The sequence below is a fragment of the Ambystoma mexicanum genome, chromosome 7q (genome assembly GCF_040938575.1).
Source record: "Ambystoma mexicanum isolate Mex_15411 chromosome 7q, UKY_AmexF1_1, whole genome shotgun sequence".
Lineage (NCBI taxonomy): Eukaryota > Metazoa > Chordata > Amphibia > Caudata > Ambystomatidae > Ambystoma > Ambystoma mexicanum.
Window position 1 is genome coordinate 17,459,485 of NC_090941.1, and position 25,063 is coordinate 17,484,547.

Consider the following 25,063-nt stretch of genomic DNA (forward strand, 5'->3'; position numbering starts at 1 on the left):
GAAACCTAGAAAGGGGGCGCTGTGTGATGAATCGTGTGGAGTCATCACTGAACCTCAGCCTAATGTCTCCTCCCATGTGGCCAGGGAAAGGCCGCCGGTATATGATCCTAACCTGGGGGCGGTATCATAAGGGAGGATCACATGGGAGGAGGTGGCTGCCAGGGGGAAGTGATGACTCCCTTGGGAGTGACACAGTATTCATCCTCTTATGAGTATGAATAGCCTACAATTCCCAAATATGTAATGGCATGCTGTCATTGTACAAGTCCAATCCCTGAAACTACCCAAAGAACATGCTATGAAAAGTCATCTAATCATTGTGAAATGTGTACCTTGGGAGTTCAGGAATTGCATCTGACATCCCCTATTGGTCATGATTCTGCTTTGTGTAGAGATTCTACACCAATGTTAAAACACAACCCTTGTATAGATCCTCTAACCCTGATAACTCTCAGTTTACAAAGCAACCTAATGTCAGAGGACTGAAACCACTATGGATTTGAAGGTCCATAATGCCTGTGGTACTGGGACTGGGAAGAGGGACTCAGAGTCAATGAAGATCAAAGGTGCCATTGAACATAATGAGTGGTCTAGCTGTTGTAGTGTGAGGCACCTGAGCAGGACATTTAAATCCTAGAAGAAGCTATAGCTGAGAGAAGACCCTGAAGGAGTAGCAGAGGCAGCAGCAGTTCGAAATGCAGGGTTTGTCATGAAAGCAGAAGGAAAGCCAGCTGACGTAGGATCAGAATGTGTGCCGCGTTGCAGAGAGATTGCAACAGGAAGCTGCCTTGTGGACGGCTACCTCAACGGAACCCCAGCTGTAGGGAAAACAAGCTTCCAACACGACGTGGGCTGCTCCATTAAAGAAGTGGAAGCAGAGACCCTTAGGAGCTGTCAGAGCTCCAACGAACAGCTGTGCAGACCATGGAAGTTGAGTGGGAGCTGGCAGCAGGGCAGCAGAACACAGAAGGTCTGCTGCACAAGCAGCAGAGACGCCACAGAAGACCAGTGAGTTGGCATGATACCAAAGGTGATCCTGGGACGTTCCGAGCAGAACATTGGGCTGAACCCAAACAGTTTGAATACTGAACCCACAAAGTGCAGATGCAGCAAGGGCACAACACATCTCTTATGGGATGTGATTTGGGGGAGACCTGTAAACCACATTGCCAACAGAGAAGGGGCTGTGAAGAAAGTAGTTGAGAAGTGAAAACGGCTCAACACCCCTTTTAGGGGACTCAATTGAGGGAGATCTGTAACCCTCTTTGCCAACAGCCAAAAGGTTGTGAAGCAGCAGAAAAGAGGCACCTGCGGCACAACTTCCCTTCTATGAGATACCAACCTGGGGAAACTTCTCACCCACATTGCCAACAGCCAAGGGGCTATCAAAAAGCAGCAAGGAGGCAATCTGGGTACAACCCTCATTCTTTGGGACACAAACTTGGGGGAACCTGTAGCCCACTTTGCCACGAACACAAAGACTATAAAAAGAGGCAGCTAATTTTCAGCCCTCCTCACAAGGGATACTGATGGGAAGGGCTCTGGAACACATATTGCCAGTGAAATCACTTGTAGTTGTAGGAGTTCATTTTCCCGGCAGGAGAGTGAACCAGGAAAGGGACCATTAGTAGTTAGTACTGGCAGGTGAGTGTAGCAGGAACAAAGAGGATATTTTGTGATGTTGTGGCAGAAAGGTGTGATGGAAAAAAGTTGTTAACGCTAATTAGCATTTGATAAACTGTGGCATCATCAAAGGTAGTTGCTGTACTATCCTGACAAAAGTATTCCAATTGAAGAATAACTGTGATGTGCCAATACTTGTTTTGAATCCTGAAGAAAATAATTGCTTTGGTTTATGAACTTGTGTTTTGTAAGAGAGACATTGGCCTTATCAAGATGGACACTGTGGAGGATATCGACTGTTTTGATTTTCGAACAAGTGTTTGTGAAAGAAACATTTACTTTGCCAAGTGGAAGGATGCAGTGGAGGGAAATGACATTTTGGGCCTCATTACACAGTAGGCGGTGGACCAAGGTGCTATTAGCACCTTGGTCCATGCCGGTAAAATACCGGCATCGCCTTGGAGGAAAGGGGAATTACCGTCCTATTCCAAGGTTGGTGGGGTGGTAATTCCCCCTTCCCCCATTGCCCTTCCCCATTCCCATTTTTGACCCATAGGGCTCTATGGGAATGGAGAAGGCGTTAATCACGGTGCCGCAAATTGCGGTACCGTAATTAGCACCCTGGTCCCTTTGCGGGTTGGTTTTTAACGCCTGCTAAAAAGCAGGAGTTAAAGTGCCAACCCGCAAAGGGACCTCATAGTAAGGCGGTAAGGGTTTACCGGTACCGGTGCCCTTACCGGTATGGGTAAACCCTTACCGCACTACGTGTAATGAGGCCCTTTGTGTTGAACTGAGTAGAACTTAGTTGAATCAGAACTTTATAATGAATATGCCTGAATTGATCCAGGGGAAGGAAGTCCAACAGTTTGAGCTATCATCCTGTTTGTGGAACTGAAATCAGCCAAATATTGTTTGTGTAATTTTGTTGTATGTATTAGTAGTGTGAGGGTCAGAGGCATTTTGTACACTATGATTTCTTTCTTTAATTTTAGTTTGTTAGGAAGGGACATCTTTGTTAGTATAGGGAAAGATAGGTGTTTATTTCACCCCATTTACTCTAATAAATGGCAAACATTGAGAAAGCTATGCCTGTGTGGCCGTCTTGCATTTTGGACCCCTCACAGCAGCCATTAAGTAGCTCCTGCTCTGAGGCACCCTTCTTTCTCTTGTCTGTTGTAACAGGGATAGGAGAGCTTACATAGTGCTAGTGGTGGATGTCATTATATGGTTCCTAAGGACACTTTATGCAACCAAGAACCGGACAGACCGGACAGGTTCATGCCTTCCAGACACTAAGCCCTCACATGGTTTTTTACTTCTGTTACATTATGTTCCCATCCCTATGTCTCTCTTTCACTATACTACTCAACCCACTGTCTCTCCTCTCTCTCCCTCACACTACTTTTCATATCCCACCGATATCCATCTCTCTAGTCCCCAACATTCCCCTCTGATCCTACTCACTACTACTCTCCTTTCCTACTCCCACCCCTACTATTCTCCCTTTCTGCAAACTACTACTCTCCCCTCTCCACACTACAACTGTTCTCCCCTTCCCACACTATTACTCATCTTACTTCATCAACTCCTCCTCCCACAGTCACCTTCCTTTCACTTCCCAGTCATCTTTTCATTCACTCCCTACTCTCTCTCTAATAATCTCATGCACTAACCTTCACACACACTCAAACCTAGTACTACTTTCATCCACCAACCAATACCTCACTGTGCACATGCCTTTGGTAATTCTTCTCCATGCTCCCCTGCTCTGACCTTCCGCTCCCTGCTCTCTTTGTCCCCCTCCTCTTTCCTTGACCTCAACTGAAAAACCCACACTTTTCTGTCCTCCTCTTGATCCTTTAACTTCCCTCACCATGGGCTCACTTCCTCTGCTGGCTGGCTGGGCCAACCACTGCCGGTCCTGATCTCTGAGGTGGTGTTACAAGCATGGGCTTTCTGGACGGTTAGCTTTGCTGGCTTGGGGAGCATACCTTAACGTAGCCTCCTCACAGTTGAGTGTATTATTTCTGTGTGAGTAATACATTCTGGAGCACACCTTGCCCTGGCTTTCACTGGTGTGGTGCGGGTAGAGGTTCAATAGGGACTTAGTTGTTTTTTAGACAGTCTTGCATGGTCTGATAGGAGTCTTGGCCGTTCGCCTCTGTCTCTCATTGGGTCAAGTTGTTCATCAGAATTTCCACTGCTGGGGCTGCTTGCATTGGCGGTCGTATGGAACAAACAGAACGAAAATGGCTACAAATTGGACAGTGCAATTATCACGTGTTTTACAAGCGTATCCATGACATGTTTGCAGGCACATGAAGAAGGTACAGGGACTGGGGCCATCCCGAATCCAACACCATGCCTCTGGGGTCCCATCTCCTCTCACAACCTCAGACTCACCAATTAACAAAGGATTACTTGCTCTCAAAGCAGTCTGCGGAACAGTATTTGTAAACAGTTTCCTGTCTCAGTCTTAGCAGAATGAAGTTGAGGAAGTTAAGGCAGCATATGCTTCTGTGACATCAGTTGTCAGGTTCCACTACTGTTAAAACAGCTGACTCTATAATTTGACATCTCTGTCTGAGAGTGACTCAATATGCAATTACTAGAAGTAGTGTAGGTCAAGGATGAAGTACATTATCTTTCTGCTTCAAGTGCAACAGAAGGGCAAAATCACTCACTGTAAAAGAAAACACAACCCCTTTGAACATAATCGATGCCCACAGCAGCAGAATGTAGGGGCATGGAAACACTTTCAACAACACATTATCAAAAGCTGGAGGCTTGCATACATTGAAATATTGAAGAATCCAAAAGATGTATTGGTGTAGGTAAATGCAAAATGGTAAGATTAGCACAAGTAGCTTCACCAGCACAGAATAATAGTCTGTTAAAACAATGCTGCCAGTTCAACCGATTTGAATGTATTTGTATGCCTAATATATGTAGTGTAATGTGGGGTCTTTGTTCAAAGAACTGTTTCCTATTTATTTAAAATTAGAGTCATTTATGTATCTATTTAGAGGTTTGTAATTTTCCATACTCCAGTAAATATACTTTGAATCATGAAAAATTCTGAATCGCTTCATATGTGACTATTAGTAAAATGATTGTTCACAAGTTGATATATACTTTTCTATAGTTTCATGATGATTTCAAGGAAGTCAAACACAAAATGTAGATCAGCAGTGATAGCTTCACATACTCTGAATGTTAGTGGGCCAAAACACCAGACCTTGGATAGGTCTACATTTCTTGAAGGTAGCTAATCATTGGTGTTCAAAGGATGTGTGACGAATCTTGGATGATGTCATTTCTTCCCAAGGGGGAGCCCCTTCCCATGAGGCCATGGAAATGAGGCCACTATGTGCTAGTCCCACTGGGAGTGGTACTCAGTGGGAGGATCTCATGGGGAGAGACTCCCCTTGTAGGGACAAGGACGACCATCCAAGGGAGATGCAGTATATTAACCCTCACCTACTACCCTATACACCTCCGCACATTGTAAATCCTAATCCTATACCAATCTAACCTATTTATTTATGCAGGACCAAAGACTTCAACTTCTACTGAGATGATGAAAAGCATGAACTATTCAAGGGAGAGTAATAATAGAAGTAATGGGACAAAAAAGAAGACATGGAGGAATAACAATTTAAAGGAAAAAGACACTGAAAAGGGACTTAGTATGTTATGCCAACCATTGCCAACGAGCCGATATAAAAATAGCTGAAGGACTCCATGTAAGAAGCCAGACAACCAGCAGGAAAGGCAGTCTATCCCGGAAGTACAACGAGAGGATGCCAAGGGAGCCGCAAGCAACCCGATCCCCAAGCCTGGAAGAGTGGATCCACTCCAAGGAAGAGCCGGAGGCTGGAGGGCAGTGGCATGACCTGAAGTGGGTGGACCAGGTGTCTAGAGAGCAACACAAGGGCCGCCAGCAATATGCTGCAGCAAAGCTGCCTGGAACACCCAGAGAAAAGAAGAGCAGTGTGAAGCAAGACCCATTGCCCCACAGAGATCCGGTGAAGAGCTCCTGGGAAACAGGTAACGGGAGAGAAAGGAAGTCCACATGGGGACCGGGTGTATGAGCCATAGTTGAGAGTGAGGAAGAGTGCATCAGAAGTCATCTTCCTCGGCCCAGTGGTTGGTCGCAGACCACTATTGAGAAGAAGAGTGGGAAAGTGTGCATCAGGAATCATCTTCCATTGCGCAGTGGTTGGTCTCAGACCACTATTGAGAAGAAGAGTTCAAAGGAGTGCATCAGAAGTCATATTCCTCGACAAAGTGGTTGCTCACAAATAACTGCCAAAGCAAATAGTGTAATAACCATATTGGAAGTTGTTTTCTTCATGGCAGTACCTGGCACGAGAGTGAAACAGGTCTGGCAAAAACAAACCTTAAAGTATGGATCTGGGACCCACAGCCACAAGAGAAGTTTACAACCCATTGTTTGCATTGCAATACTTGGCAGGAGAGTACACCAAGTACACCTGGAGAAAGATGAGAAACCAGGGTCAGGTACCCTTACCACGATTGGGTCTTTGCTTGTTGAGAAAGACCAGGTGACGGGACTAATTCCCTCTTGCATTGTGAACTGTAAAGTAGAGATTGAGAAAGGCCAGGGGAAAGGAGACATTCCCTCTGGTGTTATGAGCTGTAAAGTAGAGCCTGAGAAAGACTAGGGGAAGGTAGTCATTCCCTCTGGTGTTGTGAACAAGGAAAGCAAGAAAAATTATGGCCATGAGAAGGGAGTCATTCTTCTAGCAAACCAACCGCAAGGCGGATCAAACTAGGAATCCAGGGAAAGGGAGTAATTCCCCCTGGGATAGAAAGTATTGAACTTTGTGATGCAGATCGTTGGCGGATCTACATATTTTTTGTTTGTTTCTAAAGTGCTGGAATCAGGGGAAGAGAACCATTCCCCCTTCTGGAGAGCTTTCATCCAAAACTGTACCACCTAGTCCTGTGTTCAGTTACAGGTGTAAGGGACAGAAATAGGGCCATTCTGGCAGCACAGAACTGGGGAGTCTTTATGTTAATAAGACATCCTGACAGACACATTAGTACATTATTTGAGGGAGGGAAACCCCTCATAGATATACGGAAAGGTAGGTTTTCTCTTTATTTTCATTTCAAATAAAAGTCTTTAGCAACCACTATGCTGCCTGTGTGTCAGTCGCCTCCTTCTGCACCCTTACAGTTGTTAAATTGTAGATTTACTGATAACAGCACTCTGTATTAAAACGAAAAACAAGAAATGCATCTCAAGGCTATGAACATCCTTCACTGCAGATCATTCTATGAACCACACCTTGCCAGTCATGTTAGAACACAATTTTTTGCTACTGAAATCAAGGAGCAAGTATTTGCACTAATTTGCTATTCCAATAAAACTGCATGCTCAATAAAGCCCATTGGCACATTCTAACAAACACGCAGTGGTAATTGATGTAAACACACACGTTAGACAAGAATTAGAAATGTGCGCATTTAGTACTTTGTTGAAAGAGCTGGGGTTGCCCTAATCACAGGAGCATATTCATTATTTTGATACAGAATGTAACTCGACATATGTTTGGGACACTTTTTGTTAGAAGCAAACAACTGATTTTATGGGCAATTCAGGAAAAGAGTGGCTGTAGGTAGATCACTATTTCATTACTTGTATCTTTGCTTTCCAAATGTCAGTTTCTTCCTTAAAGCATCCAATCTACTTCCCATCCCCAGTCAGATTTAGTAGCACACGATACGAGGTTATGTCTTCATGACAACCTTTGTATTGAATGATGACATTCTATTATTTTTCTTTCTGTGAACCACCTATAGTAAATTTTCCTTCAGCCAATGCTAGTCCTCGGTAGAATTATTTTTTTCAAATCACAGGGTATGTTCATTTCTGACCCGACAGATGTAGCCAGTCCTGCAGCAATTCATCAACTCTTAGTTATATGTGCTTGTAAATTGTGATAACATATAATGATATTTTCACACTAAAGGTGACAATAATTATAATAATAATAGAAATACATTGATGGGAATACCAAATGAAGTAATGACTTAATATGTTATGTGTCATTTGAATGAGTACCTTTTGGGATCCAATAGAAAGTTGATGCAGATTCCAATAAACCTGTATTTCACCTAAAAGGCAATATATCCTATTTTGTTGACAGAAATAAGGGTGGGATAAAGCATCTGTCAGATTTGCACACTGTCAGGCCAGGATGGTTGATTTATCAGATTGCCCTTCTTCATTCCTGATTGCCTTTGTTGTTACTTGTTAGAATTAATCACTTTTTTTGTTTACAAATGTCTTCATCACATCTGTTTTCGAAACTTGTCTTATTCAGGGGAAAAAGGCTTTTCCCAGCACACTCAATGGCTGCCATCAAGGTCCTTAATTTCCTCTGGAAACATGGTAGTCAATCTTGTCTCTTTCCCTTAGTTCCCGTCCACCTCCCGGATAGTTCAAACAGACACTCACATTCTCTGAGATTTTATAATACCGTTAGCACTTTTGCTTCACCAAGTCTCTTTCTTTGATGGTGCAGTGGTCACCCAGCTTTTGGATTGTCCTCCTGTACTACCCGGCATTACCTCCTAGCACCCCAAGGTTTTCTGGAGAGGTATGGAGTTGGGCGAGGGGAGTTGGCGCAGGCATCGGACATATCATCAATACTTATACGAATATAATAATTAGGTAATGGAATCATTATGTAATCCCCGACAGCCATTTTATAATTGTACGGCTCCTCCCTCCTGACCTTCATGACTGCTTTGGGTCCCATTAGAATCTGCATTAGCATGTCTCATTTGGATGACCGCAAGCTCCCGTGTCATGGTGTGGACAGTATTCAAAAGCTGCAGTCATGGTGTGGACAGTATTCAAAAGCTGCACTCGCACACTTCTTCTTGGCCCACTGACACTGGCTGTTAGAAGTAGGTGGCTCTCATGTGTTGACAAACAGCACCACCAGCAATCCCTGGGCCCCTTCTTTCTGAAGATAGACATGTGTCTGAGTAGACAATGGGGTTCCTTGGTGACTCCCGAACCCTGGTGGGTCTCTTGGGGTATTTAGAGACATTTGACTGCCACAGATTGGACAGAGAGGCACTGGGGGGTCGTCTGTATGCCGCTTCCAGGCTCAGAAATGCAGACTAGGTGCCGGTCTCGATGCCCTAGATTGTCACAGTCCCCTCCCCCAGCCTCTTCTGTTCTACGTTCTCACAGTATTTAGAGACCTAACTTGCTCTCCCACAATCTAGAGTAGACTGCACTGCTATAGCGCACACCCCATGCCGCTTCTGTCTACAGCACTCAGCAGAGCTGAGCGGTGTGCAGTGATGATGTATGAGTTTGTCCATTGCAATACACATTTCCGCATCACTGACCGACTTACAATAGGTTGTACATTTTGCAAGGAAACAATTGTGGCTACTTCCCCCATCGGTATACCAGTGACACATTTGGCATGTAACGCTTTTGTTTGCCTGCATTATATAAACTATGCCTTCATCTTTAAAAAAAAAAGAAAAAAAAAGGAAAAATAGAAAGAAATATACTTTGCAGAAAGGATTTACTGAAGGTAGTGCGGCAGACAAAAAGTTAACACACTTTGTTTGAAAATCTTTCCCCCGGCTAGTGAAAGCTTACTTCATACTATATAATTCTTTGAACAACATTCATGCTCCCCGAAGATTTCCAGTGGATCTCTTCTTATAATAGGAGGATCGCTTTGGGGCAATGAGCTTGCCTTGGAAACAAGACTTCATTGAGCGGCATAGGGTCGAGACCCAGTCCCGACATGAAGCATGATATAAGAAACCAATTACATTTTTTTTTTGTTTTTATGCTGTTGCATTTGCTGCACTCTAAAAGCATAAGGGCCGGTTGAAACATAACTACAGGCCCATATGTGCAGTGAGATTTTAAGTCACTCTACGAATGTAATCCCTTGTTCTCAGTTTATGCTTATCGCTCCTCATTTTGTGGCTCCCCACACGTTTTAGGAGTCCAAAACCATGGTCATTGGAAATCGCAGCATGGTGCACCAACCTGTAGTAAAACTGATTTCTTAACGTCGCCATTTAATGGGACGTACTCTTGGTTTGGCAAAGCACATCATCTTTTAAAATGTAAATGTAAAGTCTGGCTTTCATTGCTAATGGAGAGTAAAATAGGCAGTAATTATGGAAAAGCCAGGAATGGGATGTTCCATAAAAATCTATTGGCCGGCAATCGGTCAATGATAATTCTGCGCTTCTCATCTTTATTGCAGTCTACAAATTGTTGCAAACTCATATTATGTTTAAAATGAAACCCTATTTTGTGAAGGATGGATACAGTAAACTCACACAGTACAAGTCTATGCTTTTTAAGCATTGTGGACATGCAGGAATAAGTGCTGCTCAGAAAACTGTGCACTCAGCAAAAGTGTCTTGGATGATAAACACACAACACAGTGCGGGGCCAGGATGCCAAGAGGAGTTGTTTATTGCCCAATTTACACTTTCCTGTGAAACAGTCGCTGCTGGAATAAGTCATATTTGTGCATAATTAGTGATGATCACATCCTCAAAGGAAATGTATATAATGTTTAGTCGCACGGCAACGGTTCAAATGGTTGTCATTTCGTGAGGAGTTGCCATGATCTTCCCAGTGCTTGCATGCAGCAGTAATTATTGGTGTTTGATGTATACACATGTTAGCGCCTTCAGCAAGCACCACCCTACACAAGCTAATTCTTGGAATTTTTGCGCTGAAAAACGGGGATTTGTGCGCCTTGCTGGCCGCTAATCCCCATTTGTTAAACAGGGATTTGCGGGCAGAATGGCGCACAAATCTTCATTTTTCGGCGCAAATAATTCTGTGAATCAACCTAAAGATTGTTATTTGCCTTGTACACAGATGCATGTTTCTCTTGCTTCTTTGAGCTGTTTGCAAAGAATACGACTCTGTGATATGAATATGTAGGCTTGAAACTACCTGTTTCCCGCCTTATCACTAACCCTTTTAAAGCTCACTGAATGGCTTGAGCAGCGTCCTCTTCCAGAAGCACTGCACCTGCATTGTATTGTTAAGGCCTGGAGGTGAAGGAGTTCTGTGCCGGGGAATAGTCACACATTAGCTCCAGGAAAAACAATGCTGGCTGCGTCTCAGCCAAGTAGGATCTGCAGAATTCGGACAGCATCGGCTGCGATATTCGAGTCATTCCTTGGACCCCGATGGCTTGCTTACTAATACAGCATCCTCACCCCCATAGCCCCTGCGTGTTACCTTGTTCAGTTCACTGGGCCCTGTTTGGCTTTCTTTTGCTGGTGCTTGTGCTTCGGAGGTCCCACAGCTACTGGCCCACTCCTGCATATCCTTCCCCTTTTCATCCGCTGAGCCTTTGTTGAGTCAAAGATAACATGTCCTGCCTTGAGTCGCTGCATGCTTACTTCATACGCGGTGGCCTCCTTTAAATCTGTCATTTTCCTCCTATTGTTTTCTTCTATTTTTCACGGACTTTCATTTATCATGTTGAACTCTTAGCATTCGGTGCATGTGATGCAGTTGGATGGTCTCCAAAAAGGACACAGAGCCCGGATGCATTTAAAAACAAGTGGTTTATTGGGCGTACTTCTCAATAAGTGGGAAAACTGATAACTCAAGGGATGGGACAGAGTGGCAGTCGCTCTGGTTTCTACGAGTTCTCCAGAGCCAAAGTAGATGTCTCTCGAAAAAAAGCATCCCGGGTACTCTTCCCAGCATCACTTAGAGCCTCATCCTGGGTTGGGCGGTAAACCATTGGTATTACCGACGTGTTACTGCACACCCTAATAGCGTTACCGCCAACCGGTCCGGCGCTATTAGTGCCGGATCAAGGGTTGAGCGGTGACTGTAATTCCCCATTCCCAATTGAATCCTTTGGACCCAATGGGGAATTATCGGCGCAATTAGCGTGCGCTAATATCGCAACGCTAATTGTGCCAGAAAATGGGAATTTTTCTGCCACATTTACCTCCAGCTTGGAGCTGGGGATAAATGCTGCCAGACTTGTGATTGGGTTGACCCTTAAATGTGGCAGTAATAGCGTTACTGTCGCATTTAAGGGTTACCGCCCAACTCGTGATGAGGCTGTTAGTCTTTTGTGCCAAAGCGAAGGCCCCCCCTTCCATAGAAGGTGGAATATACATTGGTCTTCTTGTTCAGTTCACTTGTGGGTAGTTGTACTGTTCCCAGCTCTGTTCCCTGCTAGGATAGGAAGACCACAGGGCCCACATTTCCACAAAAAGCACGGCTGGTTTTGATGCATCACAGGCTGTCATCTAGGATCCTATCTACCTATGCAGGAGTCATTTTCCTACAGCCCACTAGCCAGTCTCACTTTCCTCCTCAGTGCCACGATATGGGCTTCTTTCCCTAGCATCTGCCCTCTATCCTCAATATTGACTAACTCCCAGCTTGCCTCCTGCATGTTTTCCCATGTGTTTGTGGGGTGCATTGAAAGGCCCCAAACAGAAGTCCCTTTCACATGAACAACAGGATTCTAAACACTGAAACAAAAATGGCTTGGCCTGTTACGGACACTTGCGCATAGGATTCACAGTGCAGGAGTAAGATCGGGTGTTGAATTTAGGGGTGCGTGTATCAGCTGTGGTTCTGGTCTGATTTAGGGATGCACGTATGCAGTGTAACGAGGTGCAGGAATGGTTTACGAGGGTTCACATGCAGATTTTCTGTTACTTGAGTTACAATAAATCATGCCCATGTTTTCATGGTGCCAGTTACAGTACAAGGGACCCCGTACAGGGTCCCCGAGATGCAGGCCTGCTTGTGGGGTACCCCATGCACTGTTTCAAGGGTGTGTGTATTCATGCCCGTGGGAGCATGCAAAGGTAGCTGTTCTGGCTGTTTTTATTTTGCATGGGGGCGTGTCAGGGCATTCCGGCGATGACTTACCTATACAGTTACTTTGCACAGATAATTCCATTAATACGTGGAGCGTGCATTTTTAATTCTACATGCCGGCTCGTGCAGTTTCGCTCTCAGTGTGCATACATTGTGGGTTAAATGTGCACTTTTCAATGAATCAGGCCCATAATATGCAAGGGATAGAAAGATGCACTGCACTCTAGGCAATGAAACAGGGGTGAAAAGGCAATCAATAGCCACAGTGTTCGTAAAAGGATACCTTCTTGTATGAGAAAAGGGATTTTCTGTGACCTAACCAGTCTCTATGGGTCCAAGGATGGACCAATGTTACAGTTAGCATCCAGTAATACCTTCTCACTATTTTTGGCAATTCGACAATGTTGAACCCGGTTTCATGGCACTGTGGGAGCAGTTCAAATCAGGCTCAGATTGGGAAGTCACAATGATCCAGGTGGGGAGCAGGCATCAAGTCAGGTTCGAAGTGAGGCATGCAGCAGTTCAAATTTGTCTGTGGCGCCAAGCCACTGCACCCTGCCAACTCAGTGCATCATTGAATTGGCTCGAACTAAACTGGTTACAGGATGCAGCAATAGCAATCTGAAGAGTTTGAAGAAGCTCCAATGAGATCACCACATAGGTTCTGTTAGTTGGAGTGTGTTTGAACGTGGTCATGAAGTAAGCGACCAGTAACTTGGCTTATTCAGTTGCTATGAGTCCCAATCCAGGGGGCAGGGGCAAGATAGGTCCTTTGTCTCATTCTGCCAAATACAGGGAACCTGGCAAACACCTGCAGGGGTCATTCACCTTTGGTGAGGTACTAGTTAGCAGTGTAGCTAGAAATCAGGCAGGTCTTTCTACACCATCAGGTCTGCCCCTAGTTTACAGAGCTTTCCCCTGCCCTGTATCACATGCTTTCACCTCACATCTGGAGGACTTGAGAAAAAACGTCCCTCCTAGCAGGGTCCAACAAATTCTTCCTGATGGGTTGAAGTCCAGAAATGAATCAAAGAAGGAGTGGGAGACCACCTCCTTTATAGGCAAATGACCACAGGTCACAGGACAAAAGCAATCCTGCTTTAAGGAGTCCAATCCCTGTCCTTGAGGCTAGTGGTATTTGCCGTCTGACATCACACCCAAAGTGCTTTGTTGTGGAGGATGTGGAGAAGACAGGAAGGAAAGTGGGGTTCCGAGAGAAAGAAGATGGGGAACCCTCCTCCAACTATGCTGAGTTCCTTGTTTTACACGAACCCCGGCCCCTTGTCAGACCCATAGCAGCAAAGTCACTTTGGTTTGCAACATTCTGGTGCTAGGCTAATCCTTTTGTATAGGATGTGCCCTTTGTTGATGGTTTCCCAGGATAACACCTGCTGAGTCCTGTCTCTCTATAGACGTGTTACCTGAGCTCAAACAGTATGAAAGGAGAAGCACAGCCAACCAATGTATTCCCATGCAAGTGGCAGGGCCAAGCCGTCTTTGCAAAGGGGTAGATCAGTAGAAGCACTCCCTGGTATTCTAAAATTAGAGATTGATTTATTCAATAATGTGTAGAAGTATACATATTTTTTTGAGGTGCGGGGGAGGAAACGTGAACCTGGCACAGGATCACAATAACGATATAAGTTTCTACTTATAGGGCCAAGCCGTCTTACCAGAATGCACAGAACCCTTCCACAGCTGGTCTGGGCCCACACTGTTGACACATTTATGAGACAAATCAGATGGGCCATTATGTAGTTTGGTTACTTACAATCCACCATACCATAAACACAGGTTTGGCTTGATGCTTAAAGATAAACTGCCACCAGAATAGTAATTACTCATAACTATGTGGTTTTGGAATCGAGCTACAGACTTTAAAAGCATTCTCTGTACTGAAGTGACTTTGCTGTCACAGCAACTGCCAAAAGGGCCCCTATGATGTCTGAACCTGCTCTGCGCCACTGGAGAGCAGGTGCTACAAATCAGAAAACTGATGCAGCAGAGCACATGTTCCTATGCTTTTCACATGAAGCTTTTGAACGGGGCATCTGGTTAGCATACCACCCTCTCTGCGATTACATTTCCTGCATTTGTTTATTAGATAATACAAATAATAAAAGACAGGGCTCCTAAACCTTTGTGAGATGGCAATTCCCCACAATCACCCAAGCAACCTCTCTCCCTATGGGCTTTCTCTAACCAACCATCTAGAAACTTGCTTCATTTCCCCTTCTCCAAACACCAAACATATATGGGTCGTGAGCCCTCATTGATATGTGTGTGTGTCCCTTGCCATGGGCCGGTCACCCTGTGATGGTCTGCACATGTGCATACATCCATGAGTAGGCACAGGCTGACTCTTAATACTTTCCTTACCAGAGGTGTTTTCATTTTATTCTGTGGACCAAGCCTATAGAAGGCCGGTCCTCCATCTTGGAATCTTGGCAAGTCCCATGCATGCTAATTAGTATGGGAAATCTGTGATGGATGAGCTTTTTGGGCATGGCTCTGAAGGCAGCCTCTATGCAGATCACTCTGTCTGTGCTGTGCCAGTAAGCATTGTTCCGACTCTCTCGGAATACAGGTGTCACTACTAGAATTCAAACTGTTTCTCAGCTGTAGCACCTACCTTTAAGAAGGGTCCTTAATCCTTTTAATATCACATACAGCAATAGTCTTAATATTCTTCCTTAAAGGGTGAAATGGTGCAGCAGTGCAAATATGTCTAGCCCCTGACCACTGACTGGGGTGCTGTGATAGTCACCAGGGAATCCACCCCGATGCCTTGCATCATGGATCGGGTGGTGGCACATGGCCCACAAATCCTTCCACACAGTCACTGCGGGTATCAAGCAGAAAACATTGTCACATGCCCTAACCTGAAACTCATATGCCACACTTGACACCTAGTCCTGAGGCTGAGCAATTAAATGCTGTTACTGCAAACACCTGCAGGCTTTTACCCTTAATTATCAACTTGATTCTGATGCTTGCTTTCTACAATGACTTTCTACTATTAAACTCTAAACGCATATGGCTGTATAAATAAATGAAATAGGGACAACCATTTTTCCATGTCTGAATTTCATTCAAGCTTAAGAATTTTAAAAAGTGTGATCCCTCTGTGTTGTTTGCTTTTTTATGTTCATATGAAATTACAAAGGCTTCCATTGTATCAAAGAGCATGACATCATTTCTATGCATCAAATTATGTTTATTATGACTGTATCCTGTAAATCTTTATAATACTTAGTTTTTCTAGCAAATGACATCACTCCACCTGCAATGGAATTGTTATTTTCTAATTATTATTTTTATTTCATTGTTTAAAGCATGGACCTAGCTTGAGAGCAGTGGAGCGCTGTACAATATGTGGGTAGCCAGTGTTTGGGCTGTGTGACGAATCTGGAGAATTTGTCCCTTCTTTCCAGGGGGCAGCCACCCCCTTTGAGGCTAAGCAAAACCCTCCCTAGGGGTTTGGCAAAGCGGGACCTCCCTGGGAATGTCTCCCTCCCAGGGCCCAATGACTCCCATTCCCGTTTGGATCCTCCTGTAAAGAAAACAATATCTGAAATGGGCTGTCTGGAAGATGTTACATTTAAACATGGGACTCAAAACAATATTGAAAGTATCTACAAACATTTAGCTCCAGGCAATGCTGGTTACTACCAGGACTTTAGAGCTGATCATACCCAACATAGTGCTTCTTGGTCACGGAACAAGAATACGAGTTTAATCAGCCTTGAATGGAGGAGAAGGAATACGCAGAGGCGACCTTCTGACATGTGTATGACAGTTGGAGGCGAAGATACACTTCACAACAAAGCTGGCTGTGGCACAGCCCTTAAGTTGAGAAGAGAGACCTCGATGAAGAGGCAATGAGCTGTGCAACCGCAGTGAGACCAGGACCAAGCAAACCTGGTCCCAGCTGGAGACGTGCCCACACAGAGGAAGTGGTGGGCCCAGAACCCAAAGACCACGCAAACGAGTTGAGGCCACCTCACTGGGGCAAGCCCCACTTCACAGATGGTTCACAGGTTGCTCACAGTAGAGGTAGACAGAAGCCAGGGACAGCACGGGGAAACAGGAAGAATTGCCCTAGTCTAAGATCAAGGGCACAAAGTCCCAGAGGAATAGAAAGAATACCTTAAGCCTAAGGATTGTGACAAGGAAGGCAGCCCAGGTATACTAACCAGCCAAACATTCCCAAGGGGTGTTGGTAACCCCTTATCAGATACTCCATCCATAGGTCTGTGTTGCATCTGTATGTTAAGTAAGATTGTGAAACTGAGAGAGCCACCTGAACCAGAAGAGCACAAGGAGATAAATAAAGAACAAATGAAAGAGGAAACCAGGGACAACCAGAGTGTGAATACAGGAAATAGAGCCCCAGACAAGTAGTGGAAAGGGATTAAGGAGATACCCCTCCATCTATGCCAATTCAGATCTTAAATATTTTCAGGAACTTGAGACTTTGTGTTTGTTGTTTGACAGACATTTCATGCATTTTATTTTACAAGGACAGAAAAGGGTACAGTGGAAGAGATACCGAGCCGACCCAGGAGAGGTCAAATTACATAACTCTGAAGGCAAGATCTTCTGCTTAGTTTAAGTGACGTTTTCTTAAGTTGTAGGGTCAAATAGGAAATAGGTCTGGACAGAGGACTTCATTATTTATTTTGAATTTTGGTGAGTCCCCGTAGTATACTTATTTAGGACAGGAATCCCCTTTTAGCAATAGGGATAGAAAGGTGCTTTCCCCATTATTTAAATAAACAAGTATTATCCCGATGTCTTCTGGTCCGAGTCTTTCCTCTGGCTCGCCACAGCGGGCATCTTTTAACAGTAGTGCAGTACTGTGAATTACTGTTTGTGCATCTGTCTGTGTGTCCATTGGGATTAGTCCTTGGCCAGGTTTTATTGAAAAAGCCACGTTTTGATAGATTTGTTTAAATTGGAGCATTCTGGGGACTTTCCAAGCCAGTACCGGGATCAAGTTCCAGAGGGTAAGTGGGTGACAAGTGAAGGATTGTTTGCAAGTCCTCTCTTTGTGGACGATCTTTGAGTCGAGCCAGGTGGTTGATTTGTTGTGCAAGGAGCTGTGCCACCATATATGTGGAGCTAGCTGCAAGGTATGCTGGTGTGCTACTCTTGACTACTATGTAGATGATACATGCAGTCTTCAACAGTATCCTGTGCTGGTTTGGAATCCAATGTAGTTTGCATAGGATGGGGATGATTACGCCTAATTTCCAGGCACCCATAATAAGACATGCTGCAGCATGGTGGTCTGCTTTTAGGGGACCCAAATGAGCAGCTAAGAGCCACACTAGGAGGCCATTTCCCCCATCGGCGTGCAAGATCACCAGGGTGACGGGAGGGAGGGTTTGATTTTGTGAATGGTGGAGATTTCGAGCTAGGCCATTTGGGCTTTCTTGTCTATGTGTTTTTGGAATGACAGGCTGCTGTCAATCGTGAAACCTAAGGATTTTGCTGAATCCCAGAGTTGTGGATCAAATCCTTCCAGGTGCGTATCATTGAGCCATTTTTCTACAATTTGTTGTTTAGTGGGGGGACCAAGAGGATAATTTCAGTCTTGGATAGGTCAAGTTTGAGATAGGCAGTTGACATCCAAGACTGGATGATGGCTAGGTTATTGCAGTGATGACGGATGTCCCATGGGCTTTTTACTCTCATGCACAACTGGGAGTACTGGTGGATGGCTTTATTGGCACTGCAATATTTTCTATGAACCTAAGCAGACCCAGATCAATTTTCCATTGCATACATTTTCATTATTGAAGCTCAACTGTTCATTCAGTTTTTTTCTTCTACAAATTTGTGCCCATAAATATGGGACAAATAGGAAGGAAAATGCAAAATCTTTACACTCATAACTGCTGTGTCTGTGGAAAAAAGAGAAGAAGAAAGAGTTTAGGAGATGAAAGTTGAATGTTGCACCATCTCGGCTACAGTAGTTTTGAGAGTGAGCGGAGTGTGTCCTTTCATTGTCTCCCCACAGTACCATACCTGTTGTGTGTTCCGTTCAGGCTACTCTTGCTACTCCTGCTGACTGCTGGGTGGAAGCAAAGTATCAGCCTCTATCCTGAAGATTGACCCTCTCACTTTGTCCTCTGTATGAAGAATTGTGAAATTTTGCTTCAAATCACATGAAATAGTTGTAGTTCTCTGCAGTTCGGCATATTTTGAGTAAACTGTATGTGTTTTAAGTTATGAAAAAGTTGTGTATAATCAAGATAATGATTTATGTTCTTCTGTCGTGTTTCATGTTGGACTCACCAGTGTTGCTATTACCCAGTTTAATAGAACTCACTTTATTTACCTCGGAAGGATGAAGGTATGGGTTGGCCATGCCACAGAGTTAGAACTGGTAACATACAGACTGGCCTCATACCATAGTTGAGTGCTTAACTTGTGAGCTATCCGTGAGCACCTAGTCATGCCATCTATCACTCCTCCTGCATCAACGAATTACCCCCCTACACCGAGTCCAGTGCCCACGTATTTCCAAGCCCGACGGCTGCTATAATAGCAGAGCTATACACACAGTGCATACGCCAGGCTTCAATGTCACAATCACGCCTTTCTCTACCTGATGAATATTTTATTCTAAGAACCCTTTTTTGAGCCAAATATCTTATTAATTCAATTTACTTTAAATGAGCATAACAGTGTGAAAGATAAACAAGAGGTTAGTTATCGAACGCTGTTTGACAGACGTGGTATTTAATATTTGCTACTTTGTTAGGGCCGAGTAGTCACAATTACACAGATACATTCTAACACTAAAAATAACACTTCTCATTCAAAAGAAATTGTCATAGAGGTATCCTTGATCGACATTATTAATGTATGTTACTTACAAACTCTGTTTTAAATGTGTGTGACTATTTTGCCCCCCACAGGGTTGGCGAGCGGGAAACATCACTAGAAGCGGCCCTACAGTTACTACAGCAGTTCTACTTGGACCTAGAAAAGTTTCTCGCCTGGCTCACTGACGCCGAGACCACTGCCAATGTTTTACAGGATGCCACCCACAAGGATGGCATACTAGAGGACACACGTGGGCTTCGAGACCTCATGAAACAATGGCAGGTAAGTCTATCGTATATTATGAAAGAAAAGCATCAGGAGAAAGCTATCCTGTATCTTGTATGTTGAGCTCTCTTCACAATGCTTGCTGCGAATCCATATTGTGAGGTAGCAAGTAATATACGAGGGATACCTATCGGTTCAACAGAGGGTGTCTACAAAGATCTCTGAATGCGGGACCAAACCTGATTCCTTCACAAATGTGAGTTATATTGTTTGTATTCATGGCATTGTACATTTATCCGGCCTCTGATTAAAAGGGCTCCCATAGTTAATATATGCAAATGAAGTAAGCACATTTGATATTTATTTATCTATTTATTGAGCATTTGTTAGGCGCCTACACATCAGAATGGCTATTACCTGAAGCAGCTTTATTGTCCAGGATTAATGGCATGTGCTAAAAAGGTGCTTTGGATTAATGTTCTACAGGAAGGTTGATATGTTTCTTTTAGGCGTTTTAGGTCCATCTTCATGCAATTAATGTTGTTGACTGATGTTAATTTGTGTGTGTTCCTTCCATCTAAGTCTCATTAGCTTTCCTTTCTTTCTTGGGACAACTGAGTGTTTGGCCTGAAATAATTAGTGGGATACCTACAACCTGACGATGGGACTCCTGATGCCCTAAAATGTTGCAAAAGGCAATTTGCCTTAGTCTAATAAAGTTATCCTTTTAAGATTGTTCACGATAAAACAAACTGCATTGCGGTACCATGTTAATGTGTGTTTGGTTTGAACACTGCATTTAAAAATTGTCCATAGACCTTGGATGAAAGGTTCCATGTTGGAAAGATTAACTTATGACATACATGGGGCAATTTGCTGACCATGTCATTATGGCTTCCCGTTGGTAGATCATCCTTTCTTCAGGCAACAGGACCATGTGATAACCACCACAATCACCCAATGGCTGCTACAATCCATGACTAACCATTGAAAAGGCCACAGGCTATGTGCTACATAATATATTTCAAGGTTGGCTCTTCTATGTGCTGCTAAATTTCAAAGTAAACATTTCCTATATGTATTTTTAACAATAAAAGTTAGACAAATACAACTTTGAAAATGTTAGAAACAGTTATAAAATAGAAAGAAACTTGAAAAAATAACTAACAATAAGTCCGTTTTTATCGTATTTTTGTAATCATTCTTATTTTTAATTGTTGTTTGAAACTGTTTTTTTTTCTACTAATGTAATTGATGTATTGAGGTTTTGTTAAAGGGTATGTATAACCAGATACCAATAAAAGAAATTAACAAAATAATAAGTCAATTGGTTGCAGGAGTTTTAACCCCCACCCTTACCTTTTAATATTGAAAGAAATGGTTTTATAAGAGGGGATGGAGTGCATACTTTGGGGCAAAACAGGAAGAAGTTTGGGGGTCTGTAAGTGGGACAATATGCTGCCTACAGCTCGTTATACAGTGTGTAAGGAAATGTCTAACATGAATGTGGGGAACAAGTAACAGAGGAGGGCAGCGGCGTGTTAAGAGAACCGCGAATATAAAAGCCATTTAAAGATAATATTAACTGTTAGAAAAATGACTATAACTATGCGAACACATTTCTTAATTATATTTTCTGAAGTTTAAGTTGCAGCAAGGAAAGATATACAAAAAGAAGAATACAAAATGTAAGAACATGTATTCAAATGTTTGTGTTCTAAACTAACATTTTTCAAAGTCAATGCCAATTCCCATGGCTTCAGAACACCTGCTAATGCCTTTTCGATATTATCTCTCTACCAGCCAGGGGTGGGGTCCATGCTCCATTGTTGTTCTTCATCCGGTATATTATTCCAAGTCCTTGGCAAATGTGAGTGATTATGGCAATTGTGTACAAATCTACAGTGCTCATGAGCCCAACCATGACATATTCATTATAGCCAATCCAAACAGTGACAAATGTGACTAGAAGTCACATTCAGATAACTTACCTTATTAAGGATGGATTCAACTATCATATCAAGATTTTTTTTTTTTTTTTAATCTAGCAAGGGCGTCCATATTGTGCCAGTCCAGGACCAAATGCATGCAGGGTTTTCAAGCTGTGGAGTGATGCAAATCTAATGAGCGCAGAGTGTTGACAGAACACGGTTTAATCACATCATTCCTACAATCAATAAAAAACACATCTAACCAACGTGGACCCAGAATATGGCAACTTCAATAACCTTGCTCGAGGGCTGATGGCAGGCTGACATCCTCTAAGGAAGTCCCTTGGATATGTTCCACGTTTCTGACTGATCATGTCAAGATTCTAAAACAAGAGAGAATAAAAAAGCAGATGTAGTTTATGCTAGTGTAAAGGAGTGGTGGGGGTGGGCATAGGTGCAGTGGGCCGCTTTAGCGTAAATCATAATAATAATAAGTTTCCAAGAATATAGAGCATAGTAAAAGCTAGGTTATGCATGTATCTGAACTGCATAGTTATGACTTAACTGGAAAGCAGCAAACATTGGGGCAGATACAGAGAGAGCAGGGCAGGGTGGAGGTGAAGTGGAGAAAGCTCTATCAGGAGTTCCTGAAGAGCAGCTGGTGTGAGTTGGCTTCCTACTATAAAACAGCCCGTGCTTTCACTTTGCAAAGAGAACCGGGGAAGAGGTCTCTTGCAAACAACGGTTTTGTTGATTTCTCACGACACAAGCAAACCAGGAATGTTTGCAAGTCGTCATAGCAGAAGTTGGGACAGCCCTGAGGAATATGTTGCCTGTATTTGTATTAGTGAATGTACTACACAACAACATGTTATGGTCTCAGTGGGATGCCTAATTGCTTGTTTGAAGCGAGGAATGACTTGAGCACGCACAAAGAATTCAGAGGCTAAAAGCAATGGTATGGCGTCCTTTCGCCGACAGTCATTTTTACGGCAGGTGTTTTGCCGCGGGAGTTTTTACGAAAACACTCCATAGAAATATTTTGGTGGGGTGGGAAAGTGAAAATAAAGGGTTGGGTACAATGGAAAAAAAATAATAAAATCAAGCGGGCTTGTGGGTGAAACCCCCAAAAATCATTTAAAAAAAAAGTTTGACATTTTTTGTAAAAACTCCTGCAGCAAAACACCTCATGTAAAAACCGGTGCCAGGAAATGACATGGAACCAAAGCAACACATATCAATGTAGAAGTGCTGCTCCCCCAGTAGTGTCCAGACAAGGAGAGTATGATGTGTGTCAGTAAAATATCACTAACCACATGACACGTCGTTTGTTTTTAAATTAATTGTGCCTGCGGACACATCAATGGAATCAATCACTCGGGGCATGGTTGTGTTATAATGTGGCATGATGGCCATTGTTATTAGCAAGCCACTGTTAATGAGTACTGGTTAGCCTGTGTATAGTATTGCTGATGGCTGGAATATTGTGAGGTCATCGGCTCATCATACAATTCTAAATATGTCTATGATGCTTGTGTTTACTTTTGCTTAAGTTCCATTTATGTCAGTTGGTCTTTAGATTTTGCCTGGCTAGTGTTGTGCTGGCACTGCTGGGAGTCTTAACGTTATTTGTAACTAAATAAAAGGCTATAAAGCTTTAATTAGAGTGTTCTTTCCTGCAATTTAACAGGTTGCTCATGAATGACAATAGCGAAATGCACATTAGAACTTAAAAGGAATGCTCAGTGGTTTATAATGTTTGCAATTTAGTAAAAAATAAGTATTTAGAGGATAAAAACATGTAAAAAAACAATACAAAATACCAAATTGATTTTAGACAAAATAAGGGTTTTCTGAGCAGTGTGCAATGCAGCAAAAACAGATTTGGAATATGCGGAGTGGTGTGAACTTGCATTAAAGCCGAAAATACCATGACATTTGTAACCTTGCGGCTCAGGAGCACAAGCCTAGGTTTTTGGGAAAGCAAAAGATGCATGTCTCCTATTCATTACAAATCGATAATTTCATTGAGATTTACAATGCTCAGATTCCTTCTGAGATATGTCATCCCTTTCAAATAATTGCACCCCTCTTAATGGTATGATTCTTGATTAAAATGTAGAGAGCCCAACATTTCTGAGGAACTCAGCTCGTAGTCCTATAGCAGAAGACGTGGTCCTGACTCTCTGCGATGTACATTTTGAAGTTGAATATTGGTCTTTTGTTATCTTTTTTCATTAGCATTTAATGCAGTCTGGTGAACTGGCTCCCTTCCTCCATTGTGACATCTTGCATTAATTGCACCCGTTTAAAAAAATAAAACAGATAAGAACTCTCTAGGATCTTATCAACCTATCTCGCTGTTGGCTGCCTCATCAAAATTATTTGTCAATCGTGTCTATTGTAGTGTCCAAGAATGGGCTCTCGTAAGTAATATCTTATCTGAAGCGCACAAAGGCTTGGGGGAAGGAATAGGTGTACTATGAAGCAGGTAATCAACGTACATATATTAAATGCCAAAACATGTAATTATCAGAGTCCTATTTTTCTATCCATCGCGCACCTTACTTATGAGCCTTGGATATTTTTAATAGAAAAAAAACAAACTTTGGTCCATTTTGTAGAATTTGAACATTTGCCTCCTTTCTATAGTTCAACTTTTACTCTCAGACACTCTGGCCCTTATTCACAGAACATTTTCCAATGGGGTTTTGCCATTTAAAATGATTCTGTGAATTGGGCCCAATGAGTTTACAATTTGGGAATTAAGGGCCGTTTACAAAAGCCAGGGGGTGAATCATGGTTGTTGGCTGACAACCCTCTTTTTAGTCAGTACATCAATTCCCTTCAGGAAGAAATGGATTTTCTTTATTTCGTTATTATATTTGTATTGAGCATTGACAAGGCCCGTAGGTATTAGAGCACAAGGACACACATATAGTAACAAAACAGATTGGGATGCGCAAGCAGATCAAGTGGGGGCCAACATAACTAGTAGAAGAGGAAAGTCTTAAGTGCAAGTTTTAATTTCAGAAAGCTGCTGCAGGCCCTCATGTCTGGTGGAAGATCATTCCATAGACAAGTGGCTTTGTGGGCAAAGGATTTCTGCGCAACCATGGCCAGTCTTGCCTTGGGGATGAGCAAAAGTTTAGAATTGTTCGATCTCAGAACCCTTCTCGCTGGCAACCGAGCCAGTTTCTGGGCGAGATAGCAGGAAACGTTTCTGTGGTGACATTGGTGTCTAATACAGAGTGTCCGAAAGATCACTCTCTTTTCCACTGGGAGCCAGCAGAGATTTATCCTGGCAGTAGAGATGTGATCTGATTGTTTAAGACCCTCCACCCCTCTCACTGCATTATTTTGGATAACATGGAGTCTTGCCAGTTCCCCTGAAGAAGGCTAGAGCAGTATTCAATACTTGCCACAATCGTGATCACTGCACAGTTGAATCTACTGAGGAACCGTCTAATTTGGGTCAACAATATCAAGATGTCAAGTGGTAGTCTGTACTAGATACCAGGCCACTGATATGCGCTTTCATGGAAAG

The 25,063-nt window shown here is 43.2% G+C and overlaps 1 protein-coding gene across 9 annotated transcripts in view; it reads left to right on the top strand.

Moving 5' to 3' along the window:
* DMD (dystrophin) overlaps nt 1-25,063 on the top strand; it is a 7,616,828-nt gene that overhangs the window by 5,448,623 nt on the left and 2,143,142 nt on the right. For all 9 annotated transcript variants that reach the window (XM_069639082.1, XM_069639084.1, XM_069639079.1 and 6 more), the window contains one exon: nt 19,453-19,642. In XM_069639082.1, the coding sequence (XP_069495183.1) occupies nt 19,453-19,642 (190 nt within the window). The remainder of the gene's footprint in view (nt 1-19,452; nt 19,643-25,063) is intronic.